Source organism: Boleophthalmus pectinirostris, unplaced genomic scaffold (genome assembly GCF_026225935.1).
Source record: "Boleophthalmus pectinirostris isolate CB_2022bp ecotype Guang Dong unplaced genomic scaffold, ASM2622593v1 HiC_scaffold_21, whole genome shotgun sequence".
In the NCBI taxonomy this organism is placed as follows: Eukaryota; Metazoa; Chordata; class Actinopteri; order Gobiiformes; family Gobiidae; genus Boleophthalmus; species Boleophthalmus pectinirostris.
Window position 1 is genome coordinate 2,136,436 of NW_026571175.1, and position 17,752 is coordinate 2,154,187.

The 17,752-nt window shown below is 41.7% G+C and overlaps 1 protein-coding gene across 1 annotated transcript; it reads right to left on the reverse strand.

Annotated features, from left to right (window-relative positions):
- Window positions 1-1,446: 1,446 nt before the first annotated feature.
- Window positions 1,447-16,668, reverse strand: LOC110162651 (C-type lectin domain family 4 member G-like). The gene is made up of 6 exons (XM_020927551.2): window positions 16,479-16,668; window positions 8,906-9,061; window positions 7,959-8,105; window positions 5,368-5,531; window positions 4,601-4,716; window positions 1,447-2,410 (listed from the first exon to the last, which is right to left on the reverse strand). Exons 1-6 carry the CDS (start codon window positions 16,540-16,542, stop codon window positions 2,176-2,178), a joined length of 882 nt encoding a protein of 293 aa, XP_020783210.2. The 5' UTR covers window positions 16,543-16,668; the 3' UTR covers window positions 1,447-2,175.
- Window positions 16,669-17,752: the final 1,084 nt, after the last annotated feature.

Here is a 17,752-nt window from a genome sequence, read left to right on the forward strand (position 1 = left end):
TGGCAGTTCTTCTGTAAAAAAAAATATCACACTGAACTGGAAATTTATAATAAACATAGAATTCTGCATTTAACCAAAAAAAAAAAACCCAAAACATCTTTGTTGTGTTATAACTGTGAATTTTATTCTGGAAAAACCTAGAAGAATGTCTTAGCTTTGAGGACACAATATTTCCTACATATGGTCGGGAGTTTAACCCACAACCGCTTACTGAGAGGAGGAGGCGGATACTTTTACATTTTTACATTTAAAAATAGAAAATCTGATTCATCATTTACATTTCACAGAAACAAAAATTACACACAGCAATCGAGCACATCATAAATTTTTCCCATAGACTTTTCAAACATTTTCAAAAAGAATTCACATGTAAACTCACATACGCACATTCAAACACACGATTCAGTGAAATCTTTTAATAACTTGTCAGTTTATAAAGTTTCAGAAACAGATTTGAAATAAAAGTATAGGTTTTGTGGTCTTTTGTGGTCTAGCACACAGCTCATTAGCCTTACGAATATGAATTTTATGGGAAAAATAAATGGGAAATTGACTTCTGTTGAGCTCAGTGCTTGTTGTTAATCCCACATTTAAATTACTTCATCATCCACAGTCCATGTGTCATTCATTCATTCATTTTTCAAAATAAAACCATAAATAAGAAAACAAAACAAAAAACAAAACAAACAAAAAAAACTATTTTGTCCATTATTTGTCTCCAGAAACAAAATGAAAAAACGCATAAAGATAGTTTTTTCAGTTTTTGATTTTGTGTTTAAATGAATAAGGGAAAAACAGATAACAGCCGTTTCCTATTTCCGTGATTTAAGCTGCGATGCTGAACCGGGACTGAACCGGGACTGAACCGGGACTGAACCGGGACTGAACCGGGACTGAACCGGGGACTGAACCGGGACTGAACCGGGACTGAACCGGGACTGAACCGGGACTGAATCAGGACTGAACCGGGACTGAATCAGGACTACATCAGGATTGAGTGTTGGGACAGGCCCGGAGTTGCACCTGCGCTGACTGTCGGGTGATCAGGACAGAGACCAGGACTGAGACCGGTTTAGTTGTGATTTAGACCTGGTTTAGTCCTGATTCATTTGGTTTTAGAACTTGTTTATACCTAGTTTAATCCTGGTTCAGTTTCGCCAAACTCACAGAAACGGGAAAACCGTTATCTGTTTTTTCCACAATTCATTTAAACACAAAATCCAATTTAAACACAAAAGCCATTTCCATTTTGGTTTTGGAGACAAATAATGAAGAAAATAGTTGGTTTCTCGTTTTCTTATTTTTGGTTTTATTTTGAAAAATGAATGAAAGAATGATACACAGATTAAACACCTCAACATTGAAGTGATTTATAAAAAAGTTCAAATTCGTACAAAAATACACAACAAATATATAGATTTCACTTGAGACTGTTTTGTTTCTAAAATAGTAAAATGAATATATTATAAATTAAACATTTCTCTCTCTCAGTGAGAAGTCTGGGTCACTTTGGGTGGTGCTCTAGTCGAGTTAGTTTGGGCTCTTGATGCTTGCTCCTGGCCCCTGTTTCTTAGAGATGAAGAGCAGACTCATGGTTCTGTGAGGGTTGGTTTCCTCCGGGTGGTTCTTCAGTCTCGGTGGTGCTCTAGTTTAGGTGGTGCCTATAATTTGGGCTCTCGGTTGGTGCTCTTGGCCCTTCCTCCTCACAGATAAAGGGCAGAATCATGGTTCAAATTGGTTGTTGGTTCACTTTGGGTGGCTCCTCCTGGCTCTTCTTTGCCCCAGATGAAGGGCAGACTGCTGGTTCAGGTTGGGTGCTCTGGTTTAAGTGGCAGGTTTAGTTAGTTTTGGTTCTTGGTGGTTGCTCATGCCTCCTCCTTCCCACAGATAAAGATAAAGGGCACACTCATGGTTCTGATGAGTTGGTTTCCTCTGGGTGGTTCTTCCGTCTGGGTGGTGCTCTAGTTTAGGTGGTGCTCTGGTTTATTTTAGGCTCTTGATGGCTCCTCCTGGTTCTTCTTTCTCACAGATGATGGGCAGGTGCATGGCTCAGATTGGTTGGGTTCTTCTGAGTGGTGCTCCAGTTTAGTTCAGGCTCTTGGTGGACACTCCTGGTCACTCTTTAAAAGGCAGACTCCTAGTTCAGATTGTGTGCTTCGGTCTGGGTGGTGCTCTTTAATTTTGGCTCTTGGCGGTTGCTCCTGGAACTTTCTTCTCACAGATAAAGTCCAGAATCGTGCTGCAGGGGGCTTGGTACCAGCTGCGAGTGGCCACTCTGGTCTCCAACTTCTTCGAGATGAATCCACAGTCATTGGGCATGATGTCATGTACCCCAGTAGGAATAGGTAATGAAGTCATGGGCCCCCATTCATCAGGGTATTGGGGTTCGGGCTCCGTCGACACCCAGAACCTTCACCCCAGACAACAACAGAGAAAGACAATTAATAAATCAAAACACAATAAAAATAAAATATTTAAAGTGCATGCGGCAGGTTGTGTTGTCATGTGTCTTAATTTTCATTTGATTTGGATAGTATCTGTGCTCAATATGTACAATACTTTCAAATCAGTTAAGTGGCAGTTTGTGAAGAAAAGTTGATAAAAAAAAAAAAAACTATTGTGGAGGTATATAACTCAGGATTGTGAAAAAAAAAAAAAAAGTAAAATTATAAACTTCATCACTTGTAGCTAAATCTGGCAATTAGCATGATTTAAGATTGCATTATTATTATTATTATTATTATTATTATTATTATTATTATTATTATTATTATTATTATTATTATTATTATCATCATTATTATTATTATTATTACATTAGCCCATTTCCACAAGTACATAAAAAAATAAAAAGCTCACAGAAAGTCATAATTATGAGTTTTAAAGTTGAGTCTAAATCTGCCCTTTTCATGGAAGCACACGGTCATGTTCCTGGAGGGGTCGTCCTCCAGGTGCTCAGGACGTCTGCACAGCGCTCCATTTCCTCGTTAACTTGTGAATGTTGTGAAAAAGAAAGAGAGATTTCCACACAAATCCCACATTGAATGAGTAGGTGCAAAGTGTCCATCTATGTGACTCTGTCCATGGTAGTGGGTTTAGTCCAAATGGGGTGCACTCGCTCTCCTGGCTCTGACCACGAATTGATGAGCTTTGCTGGGCAGTTGGCACAGAGGCACTTGGCATAGGCTACTTTGGGTTGCTCAGTGATGAAAATATGGCATAGCAAATAATTTAGATACAGTGTGAAGTAAATTAGTAAGATGAGTGCACATTTGTACTTGTAGCGGGTTCATACATGGCTTCTCCAGGAAAATGGTCGCACCAGCCCAGGTGCTGCATGGCGAGAGCAGGTTTAGAGTCAACTTTGAAAGCTTCTAATTTATTTATTATTATTCATTTCTTTATTTACTGGCAGAAATAGGCTTCCACACAAACCAGTTGCAGTCTTTAATAGTTACAAAAGAGCAATTGTAACGTTTCTGGTGGAGAGTTTGGTACCTGCTTGTCTCCATTGAGATATTAGGGTCCAGTCAAGTGGTAACGGAGGGAAACAGGGGCAGATTTTTGACATTCAAATGTCTCTTATTCAGAAACTAGAGGGACTATTGACATAAGTAAAGTATCAGAATGTAGGAAAGAGTTAAACACTCCAACAGGGTAAAGTTAAACCTGTGATATTCTTTCAAGTTGTTGTCAAAAAATTTTAAAACTTATGTGAGTAACAGAGGGAATGAAATATGCAGCACTTTTTGGGCAATAAATACAAACAGTGATAACTCTTGGTTCTCACTTCCATATCCTTAACAAACTGGTTTGAATATTTGCTTCATATAGTTTTCTACCATATGGTACAAGATTAGGTTGAAAAACCTCTTACTTTTTGACTAATGAGATTTTTTATTAAGAAAGGTCATGGTAACGGAGGGAAAAGTAACGGAGGGAAAATTGTGCAAACAAGTAGAAGGTGCAGGATTTTGCATAATTTGTCAACTTTTTTCTTCTGAATACTTTAATATTACTTCAAAATGAAAGGAAACTATTTCTATAAAATATGTCAGTCCTTCCAAGCAAATTTTTATCATTTTAAGTACTTTCATCAACAGTTAAAAGATGGAATAACACAAGATATGATGAAATACATCCATTTATTGACATGATTTTCAGGTCTTTGAAATTTGGGAAATAATTTTTGTTCCATGTTTCATACATGGTCTGTTTAAAACGTATGGAACTTTAGAACCAAAAATGGTGCAGAAAAAAGGTCAACAGTTTCATAAACAGTACATATGTATCTGTTCAATACATTTTTATATCAGATACATTAACTTGAATTTTTGGCCTTGCTGTTTACTTCTGCTTGACTGGGCCCCATTAGTGCTTTGTCTGGATTGTTCCACAGTAAGGCATTAAACTTATCTATCTCCATGGAGACACTGAGCAATAAAACACCTGCAACTGAATAAATGCAAGATAGTTAAGTTTGATGCCACACTGCAGAACGTTCCAGGCAATGCAACAGTGATTCCATGGAGAGAAGCAGATGGCGTACCTCCCTCCAAAAAAGTTACTATATGAGGTTAATAACGTGTGTAGCACCCACCCTCCAACCAGCTGCGTCCCGTCCACCCAGTACCACAAATCCGGAGGGAATTCGTCTATGAGGCCAATCCAGAACTCGCTCCGGTCAGTACGAGGAATAAGGTTCCACAGAAATGTCTGAGAAGAGAAAAGAGAGAAGAGAGAAGAGCGAAAAGAGGGGAGAGAGGAGAGAGAGATCAGGTACTGTACTTTACTGGTCTCCCGTGAGAGAAATTCCTCCTCTACATTTTGAGCGTGATCCTTCAAACAGAGCACTGGAGCAAACTGGAGCTGCTGCTGAACACCCAGGACCCATCTCCAGATCTTCAGCTAGTCTTGGTCAGGATTTGACTTATCATGCATGTTTTGGGTTGATGGGGACAAGAGAATGTCCAGCGGAAACCACCCAGACACAGAGAGAACATGCAAACTCCACAGACTATACTGATAGATAACAGGCTGTAGAAAGATCAGTGCTACAGTTTTGACTGCGTATAGTTTGACAGAGATACACACACCTGACCCTACCTGACCAGTCCTACAGTTAAACTGCACTGAGACTTTTGTTTGCCTTATTTACTGCTCAATGTGCTTCAATCATCCCTCAGTGAAAAATCAAGTTATGCTGATTGATTTAACTGTTTGATTTTATATTTTAAATGCCACCAGGGCTAGACTAAGATTAAAACAGCACTAAAACAGGCCTATGCCCCAACACAACACCACATCTATTCATGAATATTACATGTTGAGCATTGGCTTCATAGCTGTGCTCTTCAGCGCTGTTACCTGCTCCTTTTTGCTCTTGATGATGGCGAGGTGGCCGCCCTGGCTTTCACAGAAACTCTGACTCCCTTCCCAGCTCAGAGCCTGTCCGGAGATATAGTAACAACTGCCACTGAAAGGCAACCAGGTGGGAGGGCACTGGAGAGGAGGACTGAGGGTCTGAACAGCTGAAAGGACCAGAAGAGACATACATGAGGGTCGGACAGGGCACCGGGTCTGTCACCATCACACATTTTGAAGTTTGAGTTAGTACTGCTGAAGAAAATATAAATGATAAACCATAAAAAGTGAATGCCTTTATAACACGAACACCATCACCCTAAACTTAAACAGACACACACAAAACCTGCACATTTAGGCTGAGTTCCACCTTGTGATGTCATGTGGTAATACAGGAAGTGCTCCACTGTCTTTTAAAAGACAGGACAGAGCAGAGGGAAAGAAAGAGGAGAGATAGAGTAGAGGGAAAAAGAGTGTGTGTGTGGGGGGGTGAGAGAAAAGAGAGAGAAGAAAAGTAGGGAAAGGAGAAAGAGAGGAGAGGAGAGGAGAGGGAAAGAGAGAGAGGAGAAGGCTAGTGAAAGGAGAAAGGGAAAAAGTAGAGGAAGCGAGAGGAGAAGGGGAGGGAGAGGAGAGAGAGGAAAAGGAGAGAATGTCTTTTAAAACTCCATTCACCTTCATTAGGGTCATTTGCGTGATTTCCGACCTGGAATTGTCAACCTCTACTGATCTTAAGGTAACATTTTTCTGTTCTTAACATCACAAGGTGCAACAGAACATTTTGAGCACTGGAGGTGTAGACAGTCTGGTTACTCAAAAACATGTGAATAGAACGAAAACATGCAAATAAAACAAAACATGACTTGAGGTAAGTGTTTGAGGAGACAACAGCAACAGTCAATTTTGCATCATACACAGTCAAATCTAACACTAAGGTTCACTTGCATTCAGCTCATTTACGTCACTCACAGCTACAAATTTGTGGATCTTGATGTTGAATGATTGTGATAAAGTAACAGTTACTTTCTAGGTGAAAAAAGCACATGACTTGTCAGTTAGACTGAGGTCACCTTGAATGAGATGAGTAACTTCAACAGTGACGTGTTAAAGTCAAGAGTCCAGCTCCATTTTCCTGTTCCTATTCCTCCTTTTCTACCTACCTGTTTTTCCTACAGCCGCCACTCATTCCCGACTCATCCCAGGATGTCTCTACATCCTCCCTCTGTTCATTCAGTCTCTACATCCTCCCTCTGTTCATTCAGTCTCTACATCCTCCCTCTGTTCATTCAGTCTCTACATCCTCCCTCTGTTCATTCAGTCTCTACATCCTCCCTCTGTTCATTCAGTCTCTACATCCTCCCTGTTCATTCAGTCTCTACATCCTCCCTCTGTTTATTCAGTCTCTACATCCTCATTCAATCTGAGCTTTATTATTTTATTTGTTGCACATGATACAATGTGTTTTGAACTTAAACTGAACTGAAAAGTTTTGCTGCTAATAAATATTCAAATCCTTGTATCTGATGCAGATCTAAATGGCATTATTGTAGAATAGAACCTGTTTTTACTCTCACTTGTGCATATGAGTAGTATTTACTTGCTCAGTTCAAGGCAATCGGTTTCCATGGTTTTACCAAGATGAACTTCTTCCTAAATATTTCAGATTTGAGGAACTGACTGATTCATTGGCACAGTTTCACAACATGAGTTCCATGAATGAAAACTTAAGTACTTAACTTGCTGTGACTACTTACAGGAAAGAGGAATTTTCTGTACACTACACTTGTTTACATGAGAGCTTTAATTCCAATTAAAAATAATTAATAATAATAATTTGGAATACAAATTAATTCCGCTTTAAAAAAAAAAACATGTGACAATGCGCTGTGGACTACAAGGTCCAGGGGGGCTGCTCCTGTCCTCTGTGCTCAAGGACTGCAGCTGGTTCCGAGGTGGTGCAAAACATCCAGACAGAAGCGCGAATCCCATTTGGTTGGTTATATCTTGTCATGAGTGGTCCATCCTTCGTGCACTTGGTTCTTCCTGGGGAAAGCGCTTCTCATCCGAGAAACCGAATACCACTTTGTGCTCCAGCTCATCAGAGCCTGGCCTGCACCGGAGCTACTCCCCGCTCATTCAGGAGTCTGGGTTTGGACCTTTGTTCCCCAGTTTGAATGGGCGGGAGAACAGTGGGGAAAAAAGGATGGTTTTGAGTCACAGCTGGAGGAAATGGTGAAAAAATACAAACATCTGTACAACACGACGGTAAGTGACTATAAAGACAGCAAATGGCAAGAAATTCACAGAGGGAGATCGCAGACATTTTAGACTCGGATGAAGATCAGCGTAGAAAAGTCTGGCATAATCTCTGTGACAAGTTTGCCAAAGCCAAAAGTGGGTGACCATAAAAAAGAGGCAGGGCAGTTCTGCAGCAGAACATCTCAAACAAACTTTGTTCTTGTTCTTATCACCCCAAGATTTCCAACCAGGAAGAAAAATATGAAACCTAAAAAGTAGCCAAATTTAAATATAATGATCTTAACGGTGTTTTATTTAACGTGTTTTGGTGTTTTGGTCCATCATCTCGGTGTTTGTACCTTTGGAGCTGTTGAGCTCGGCCCTGAGCTGCTGGTTCTCCTCCTTCAGTTTGCTGATGATGGACAGAAGCTCTGTCACATTCACCTCCTGCTCCTGTTTCTCAGTCTGAGGGATGGTCTCTCCTTCACTCGTCTGGTTCTTCTGATCTGGACAACACCACAGGACAGTTCATAAGTCAGAGTAGTAGTAGTAGTAGTAGTAGTAGTAGTAGTAGTAGTAGTAGTAGTAGTAGTAGTAGTAGTAGTAGTAGTAGCATCAAAAGCTCTTGAAATTTTGACACTGCAGAATCTTGGGTGCCTTGGGTGTGGGTTAATTTGAGTAAGTGCCATTAAACTCCAACTCCAGATTTAACATGTAACTTTTTGGTTGGGGGTCCATCACCTTCTAGTTTCTATGGATACGTCAATACTCTGCCTGGAATGTTCCACAGTGTGACATTAAACAGCTCTTCTTTTTATTTATTCAATTATAGATGGTTTTATAGCTCAAAAATACCTAGTAGAACAACCTGACCTGTAACTTGGTCTGGTTTGGTCTGCATGAAGATAGAAAGCTTTAATGCCATACTGTGAAACATTCCAGACAAAGCAATAACATCTCCATGGAGAAACATCTGATGTACCCTCCACCAGAAAAGTTACACAATGCACCTTTAATAGAAGAAGTTTAACAGTGAGTCAGATCCTGGCCTCAGAACACTTTACGTAACAAAAGAGGATCTGACTCTTGTTGTTTTGTTTGAAGTATGATGAAATGTGGACACTCAGTAAAAGCTGAATCTGTGAAATTGATGAAGACATTTATGAAAGAGGAAATATTTTGAACAAATCTCCTTAAGTGATAGTTTTAAGTTTGACTTCCTCTCCTCACTGCCTTTTTCAGTCATTATTTTTTTGCATCATTCTGCAGACTCAGTACCAGTAGTTGTGATAGTACAAGTACTCACTGTGAGTAGGCAGACCACTGGCGAAGATGAGCGGGATCACACACAGAGCAGCCAGAGCCATGGTAGAGGCTTTGTATAGACCAGGACCCCGACCAGGACTAAGACCGGGACTAGGAGCAGATCTTCCTTGTGGCCGACCAGCCGCAGACGGAGAGACTGGAGAAACACAAAATGAACAATGAACAAAACAAAAATAAGAAGTCCCATAAATATCACAATACAAGTTGTATAAGTAGATAATAAACTGCTATGAAATAATGTCCCTGTATAACTTCTGTCCACTCAATACTTCATGTATCTTATGCGTACTCATTACACCCCAACGACCCCAACTAGAAAAGCCATAGTGCAGTTTAATTTAGTGTCTTGCCTGTGTAAAGGCGGCACAGGTTTTATTGTCCCTGTAGACACCCTTCAGTGTCTCTGAGTTCATTGTTTGTGGCCTGCCACAAGGGTCTGTGTTAGGACTTAAATGATTTACTGTATATTTTAATGATCTATGCAAAGTGTCTTCATTGTTTAAAACAGTGTTATTCGCAGATGACACAAATGTATTTTGTGTTATTGTGTTATTTTGTGTTTATTCTACAGGCACAAGCGAAGGCTCGCAAGCGCACACATGAAGCACGGGCTTGTCTATCACGTGATCACTTTGACCAATCGGAGCGAGAGGAGCTAGAGCGGAGCTAGAGTGGAGCCAGAGCTAACGATTATAAAACGTTCTTTTAGGACAACTGAAGGATTTTGAGTGGAGAAAAGATTTATGGTCTAAAAATAGGTAAAAATTGCCAGCAAATCTGACATTTTTGAAAATTGTAGGTGCCCTGTCAGCAGAACACGAGCAGATTGTGATTACATTGTGCTCTACAAGAAAAATCCTCAATCAGCCCATGAGATTTTTTCTGCGGAAGTACCAGTGAGTGATCACTACATCAGCTGGAGGCAGCTACAAGCTAGCAATACCCTATCCACTTATTTTAATAGATCCATGACATGCACAGAGCGCGGTCTCGTGTATCACGTGATCGCTTTGACCAATCACAGAGAGAGGAAGTAGAGCGAAGCAGAGCGTACCTGGAGCTAACGATTATAAAGCGTTTTTTAAGACAACTGAAGGATTTTGATCTGAGACAGATAGGTAAAAATTACCACAAAATCCGACATTTTTGAAAGTTGAAGGTGCCCTGTCAGCCGAACACGAGTAGTCCATGATTACATTGTGCTCTATGAGAAAAATCCTTAGTACCAGTAAGAGACCAGTAAGAGACCACTACATCATCTGGCGGCAGCTACAAGCAGCAATACCCTATCCAGTTATTTTAACAGATCCATGCTGCACGCATGTGGGGCCATGGGGCGGGATGAGTGCGCAGCTTAAGAACAGCTCATTGGTCGAGAGCTAAATGTCAGTCACTTGGAAAAGGTTAACCCTTTAGATGCCGACGATAAGTCTGAATGTGTAGCAGTCTGGGACCACTAACAAAACAATGTTTTGGCGCTTAAAAGCACATTTTATTAAAGGCATTATTAAATATGAGCTGCACATTGTTTATTCACACCAACTTGCTTAAACTGAATGATTTGATAATGTGTAGATGATGTGGTCCTGTTGACTTCATCAAACCAGGACCTGCAATGTGCACTGGGGTGGTTTGCAGCAAACTGTGAAGTGGCTGGGATGAGAATCAGCTCTTCCAAGTCCGAGGTTCTCGACCAGAAAAAGGTGGCTTGCCCTCTCCGGGTGGGTGGAGAGTCCCTGCCTCAGTGGAAGAGTTCAAGTATGTCGGGGTCTTGTTCACGAGTGAGGGGAGAACGGAGCGTAAGATTGACAGGTGGATCGGTGCAGCATCGGCATTGATGTAGTAGGATGGTGACAAAGAGAGGAAAGGCAGTCCACACAGAGGGGCTCAAAAAGGGAAAAATAGCAGATGTTGAGGACAGTTACAAGTACCTTGGTACCCCACAAGCAAATGGCAACCTCGAAGAGACAACAAGGAAAGTGGCTATGGCCAAATAACTGCAATGAGTGAGACAAGCCCTAAGAAGTCAGCTCAACTGGAGGAGTCCATCCCAAATCCAGCACCCTGAGACTGTACGCGAGCCGGAAGAAAAGAGGCCGAGGAATAGTGAGTGTGGGAACCACTGTCCAGGATGAAACATCTAAGCTCCATGAGTACATCAAGAACAAGGCCCCAACAGATGACGTGTTCAGAGAATGTATCAGACAGTGGGGTCCAGAGGAAGAGGTGCTGGAGGAACCATCGTGGCAGGGCAAGCCCCTACACGGGACGTACCACCGGAACATAACTGAAGTGGCTGATATCAAGAAATCCTACCAGTGGCTTGAGAGGGTCTGAAGGGCAGCACAGAGGCTCATCCTGGCTGCTCAGGAGCAGGCCCTGAGCACTAGAGGCCCAGATCTACCACACCAGACAAGACCCACGGTGTAGGCTGTGTAAAGAGGCTCCTGAGACAGTCCAGCACATAACTGCAGGGTGTAAGATGCTGCAGGGAAAGCAAACATAGAGTGACATAATCAAGTGGGCATAGTGTACAGAAACATCTGTGCAGAGTACGGGGTGGAGACCCAAATCAAGGTGGTAAACACCTCCAAAGGTTGTGGAGAATGACCGAGCCAAGATCCTGATGGTGATGACGAACCAACCAGACATAGTGGTGGTGGATAAGCAACAGAGCAGAGCCGGGGTGGTGGACATTGTGTGAAAATGTCAAATGTGTTGCATAAACGTTTCCTTTCTCTAAATAAAAAAAAAAAAAAAAACTGTAGCTGTAACAAAATAATTTTGTAAAATAAACCAAAAAACACTCTTGATGACATATGAATACAGCAGCCCATGATATCAATAATGTAACATCACATTAAATGATATGATATATCAATATTTCACTCCTGTTACTCACAGTGGGAAGAGTAAAGCTTTTAAGAGTACTGTTACACTGTTGAATATATTACTCCAAAAGGACTAAAAGTATGAGGTCTGAAATCTACTCAGAGACGTACAGCTTTCTAACTGATTACTGTGGTCATAAAGTCCTATGTAGAATAGTTTACATGTTCAGATGCACTAAATACACTTCAACCAAAGGATAGGCCTTTTTACAAGCCCACAGGCCATTTATATTTGTGCAGGACTTCTACAAGTTCCTACAGGTTCTTACAAGCACATAGGGAATGAAGAAAGAAGAACATCATGTGCAGAAAGCCCTCTCTGTGTGTGGATAACCAAAATGGGTTTTCAATAAAACAAAGAGAGCTAAAAAAAAAACAAAAAACAAGACAACAGAGAATCAAGGCAAGGCAAGTTTATTTGTATGGCACAATTCGTACACAAAGTAATTCAAAGTGCTTTACAGAATAAGAAATACATTAAAATCATAATAAAAACAAATCAAAACATAAATAATCATGAAGATTAAAATTAAAAAAGAGAGACATAAATTGGAGAGAAGAGTGCGGAATGAAAACCTTTCAGTTATATGCACAGTTAAACAGAAATGTTTTGAGCCTGGATTTAAACAGCATCACAGAAGACGCCTGTCAGACCCCAGTAGAAAGGGGGTAACTGTTATATTTAGAAGGCATGAACATCGATCATTTTAACAATTTAAACTTTTATATAACACCTTAGGAACAGCTACACAGCTCGTAATCCTATGGATGCCGTACTAATAATAAATCACATTCTCTTTTTTAACAAGTTATATGTTCAAGTATAATTATTACAGTACACCTTTTTTTCAAGGTACCCTTATAACCAACAGTACAAGTTTTTTTCATTTTAACAAAATAAAATGCTGGAGATGTTGCCTGTAACTCAGAACCTCCTTAATATTAACAATCTGAAATCAAAATTAAGCACAATAATACATTCACATTACTCTTTGTCTTTAGCAGGTAGTTTTACTGCTCTGCCAGATCTTGTTAGGTATGAGACTGCATCAGCATTAACATTTATCTGTGAATCATGTGCATCAACATGTTGATCAGGTGAATCAGTTTGGAAAGTCTTGGCATCGCTTCTTTGTATTTGAGAGTCCATTTCCAGATTAGTGTCTTGTCCGTTTTTTTGTGAATGTCTTCTCCTCTGTTTTATGTAGATGTTTCCGGTTTCTTCTGTACACCCTACCATTAGGTGTATGAACAGCAAATGAACGTGGCTGCTCTTGTTTGTGCAGGACCACCGCTGGCTGCCATGATTCTCCTGGTTGCATGCAAACATTTTCTCCATCTTGCAAATCAGGCAGTGTCCTTGTTTGTCTGTCAAAATATGGTTTCTTTTTTTCTTTCAGCTGCTGATGAACCTCGTCAGATCCATCCAGAGTGAGTAGAGATGTTGAAGTAGGCAGTTTTCCGTTCAGCCTACATCCCATTAGCAACTGTGCTGAGGATAGTCTTACATTTTCTAGCACTCCAAAAGTGAAATGTAGGGGTCGCCTCTGCTGCACTCTGTTTCCTTCAGCAGATTCTTTATAGTTTGTACAGTCATACAAGTTGAGCATGTGTGGGACTGGAAGTGATGTGTCTGAACTCCCAGTTTTCTGCGAACTTTTTAAAATTAGCACTGGCATACTGAGGACCCATCCATCCATCCATTTTCTTCCGCTAATCCAAGGTCGGGTCGCGGGGGCAACAGTCTGAGGAGGGCCTCCCAGACTTCCCTCTCCACACACACTTCCTCCAGCTCTTCCAGGGGGATCCCAAGACGTTCCCAGGCCAGCCGAGAGACATAGTCCCTCCAGCGTGTCCTGGGTCTTCCCCGTGGCCTCCTCCCGAGGGAGGCGCCCAGGAGGCATCCGGAACAGATGCCCGAGCCACCTCAACTGGCTCCTCTCGACGTGGAGGAGCAGCGGCTCTACTCCGAGCTCCTCCCGTGTGACTGAGCTCCTCACCCTATCTCTAAGGGAGTGCCCAGCCACCCTGCAGAGGAAACTCATTTCGACCGCTTGTATCCGCGATCTTGTCCTTTCGGTCACTACCCAGAGCTCATGACCATAGGTGAGAGTAGGAACGTAGATTGACCGGTAAATCGAGAGCTTCGCCTTTCGACTCAGCTCCTCTTCACCACAACGGTCCGATACAGCGACCGCATCACTGCCGACGCTGCACCGATCCGCCTGTCAATCTCACGCTCCATCCTCCCCTCACTCGTGAACAAGAATCCGAGATACTTGAACTCCTCCACTTGAGGCAGGGACTCTCCACCCACCTGGAGAGGGCAAGCCACCTTTTTCCGGTCGAGGACCATGGCCTCGATTTGGAGGAGCTGATCTTCATCCCAGCCGCTTCACACTCGGCTGCAACCCGCCCCAGTGCACATTGCAGGTCCTGGTTTGATGGAGCCATCAGGACAACATCATCTGCGAACAGCAGAGATGAGATCCTGTGGTCCCCAAACCGGACCCCCTCCGGCCCCTGACTGCGCCTAGAAATTCTGTCCATAAATACAATGAACAGAACCGGTGACAAAGGGCAGCCCTGGCGGAGTCCAACATGCACCGAGAACAGGTCTGACTTACTGCCGGCAATGTGAACACAGCTCCTGCTCCGGTCATACTGAGGACCATTATCTGATATTAGCACATAAGGTATACCATGCCTGGCAAACATTGACTTTATAGCCACTATAACACTGGAACTAGTATTGTCCTTCAGCTTCATGAGTTCTGGGAACTTTGAAAAGTAGTCCACACACAAAAGACATTCAGATCTATTGTAGTGGAAGAGATCAGTGCCTACTTTCGCTCATGGCCTGCTGGGTATTGGATGTGAAAGTAGTGGCTCTCTTGGATTGCTATTTCTGTGTTGGTTACACACTACACATGCTAATATAATTTGCTCAATGTCTGATGACATGTTTGGCCAATACAAAATGTCTCTAGCTCTTCCTTTACATTTCACTACTCTTAGGTGTGACTTGTGTGTTTTCTCAAGCATTTCTTGTCTGAGCTGAGAAGGGACAATGATCTTTGCAGCTTTGAACATCAGTCCTGATGTGTATGTGATCTCATTCCTAAATGTCCAACATGTCAAAATGTCTTTTGGTACTGCATGCCTTTCATTTGGCCAACCTTTTAGTGTCATGTCTTTGAGTAACTGCATTTCTGTGTCTTCTGCTGTAGCTTTTTGAAATGTGTGTAGTTTTTTCCTCAAACATTGGTAATTGCTGTGTAATCATGTTCACCTCTAGAAGCATTCGTTGTAGCCTCATGGGAGCTTTGTGCAGTGACTTTTTGAAGATGCTCTCCAACGGCTTGTGGTCACTTTCCACTTGAATGTCTTTTCCATAAACGTACTGATGAAAATTTTCACAGCTGTACACAATAGCAAGGAGATCTTTTTCAATCTGAGTGTGCCTTTGCTGACAGTCCATAAGTGCTCTTGATCCGTATGCTACAGGATGTCCATCCTGCAGCAGGACTGCTCCTATTCCTTCAGAACTCGCATTCACTGATAGGTTGACTGGTTTATTGACATCATAATATTTGAGTGTTGTTGCGTTGGCTCTGTCTACCTTGCTATCACTCCCATCTTCTCCATGAACTTTCTTTCCATACTGTTTACGTTGTCCCTGCGTTCCACCTAACTCTGGCCCAGCCGTGGGCTCCTAGCTCCGGCCCAGCCGCAGGCTCCAAGCCTCCATGGGCTGCTAGCCGCCCCTGACGCGTCCAAATAGAGGTATTCAGTGCGGTTTTCATTGCTGTGGTCTCGCTTACATATGCTATAACAGGGTATTCACGAAGGTCCGGAAGATTTTGTTATATGATCCCTCCCATAACTCAATGAAATATGATTGGCTAAAAAAACTGTCAAACTCAAACTCACCCCCACATTGACTTGAATTGCACGGGTCAGCCGCCGAAGGCTCCAATGGAATGGAAATGGACCAATCACAATTTTTCTTCCAATGGTATCTGGGTAAATCAGTGACTCCTCCTGCAGCACTGAACTAAACAAACAAGCTCAGCTCAGAGCACACGGCTGGTCCGGCCGAGCTGGAGCCCGCGGCTCACGGAGGCTCGGACACGTTGCATCGCACATGGTCAGAAGTGAAAAAAGTGTAAAGAAAAGAGTCAAATATAAAGAAACGCTCACGGTGGACTTTTTCAAAAGTAAAAGCAAGTGAGCAACAGACCTTTACAATAAAAGTAAATAAATAATAAAAAACTGCATTTTTTTTTTTATTTTTTTTGTTTTTGTTTTTTTGTTTTTTATGCAATATTAACGCGTTAACATGCCCGGCCCGAGAAAATAGCATAATACTGGCCCTTTAAAACTAAAATGCACAAATAGATTTGTTTGTCTGTTGTGCAATTACAGATCTCGTCTCTTATGCAATCATTAGAAAACGTCACGCGAATAAAAAGATAATTACTTGCAGATCATAGATTAAAAATTATAATAATAATAATAAATAATAAGTCCTTGGGTAAATTAAAGCAAAAATTACCATTAAGTAGCTTGTTTAAACTAGGCTGTAAGAGAGTATAATTGGCTGTAACAGTAAAGTGTCAACAAACATAAGCCCGACACCTGAGCGCATGTTGCCCGTACCTCTGGGGCCCTGCTCCCCGGTGATGAGTTTAGAGTACATCTTTGGGCCCGCGGGCGCAGACATGGTGCAGTCCAGGAGAGAGCGTTTCAAAGGCGGTCAGAGAGAGCAGCGCTGTCCGGTCTGCGCTGGAGCCACAGCTGGAGCGCGCTTTTACACCTCCGTCATCGGTGCCCCCCTCCCGGCTCCAGATGCGCCAGAGGACCGTGCTGAAAATAGGATTGTCCAGTTCCGCTTTGGACCTTCAGAGTAAAATCTGCATGGAGCACCCCTGCTGTGATGGAAAAGGTCTGTTTTATACGAGACTCATGGTCTAGACCTGGTTCTTCTAATATAGATGAGTAGGAGTGATGATTGCATTAGGCTACTTCCCTGTTGGTAACATGCATATGTATGTTTTTCTTATTTGCATTTTGAGCATAGAGCTGTTTGTTTGTTTGTTTGTTTGTTTGTTTTCACGGTGTTTACAGAATGCGTGCTTACGTCATACGTCACACGGCACCTCAAGGAAGCTCAACCAATCAAACCTTTACAAATACCATTAATAAGAGCGTTATATTTACAATTATATTCACTCTTATGTCACTACATGGAGAAACAAAACAACAGAATGAGGCTTTTATATTTTCTTAAAGTAACACATTTAAATACCAAACCAAATCTCCCTTGAAAACTTTCTTAACTTGATCTTAGTAGCTGGCTTTGTCAGTACATCAGCAAACATTTGCTCAGTAGCACAGTACTTCAAAATAAACCTCCCACTGTTCACATTTTCCCTAATAAAGTGATATTTTATGTCAGTATTCTTGCACTGGTGCCTGTTGACTGGATTTTTGGCTATAGCACCTCGGTTGTCTTCATACACCTTTGTCTGTGCATATTGATAAGAGTCTATACACCTGAGCAGTTGCTCTAAATAAATGCATTCTTGTATCTTGTAAGCAAAACAGGCAATATAGTGGGTTTGTGCAAATGTGTGCAAAATATGTGAGAGATATTGGCATCAAATCCCAAATGTTCACAGCTATTTTAAATAATTTATTCAACTCAATTTGTGTCATCCTTTTTATTAAAAAAAAAAATCTGTGAATTTCAATGAACTTTTAGCATTTAGACTTTAGATGTTTGTGACAAAGACGCTTTACAGAGCATTATTTATTCACGCCATACCTGGTGGTGGTAAGATACTATTGTATCCACATCCCTACAGATTACAGATTACATACCACAAAATGTAGTTTGTAATGGAATCCATTAAGGTACTTAAAGTGAGTAA

Excerpts from the sequence above, each read along its gene's own strand:
- LOC110162651 (XM_020927551.2), bottom strand. The coding sequence starts at position 16,542 with ATGTCTGCGCCCGCGGGCCCAAAGATGTACTCTAAACTCATCACCGGG. Across the intron at positions 8,106-8,905 it reads CAGTGGTCTGCCTACTCACA|ATCAGAAGAACCAGACGAGT; the intron begins GTGAGTACTTGT and ends GGTGTTGTCCAG. Across the intron at positions 5,532-7,958 it reads CGAGCTCAACAGCTCCAAAG|CTGTTCAGACCCTCAGTCCT; the intron begins GTACAAACACCG and ends TGGTCCTTTCAG.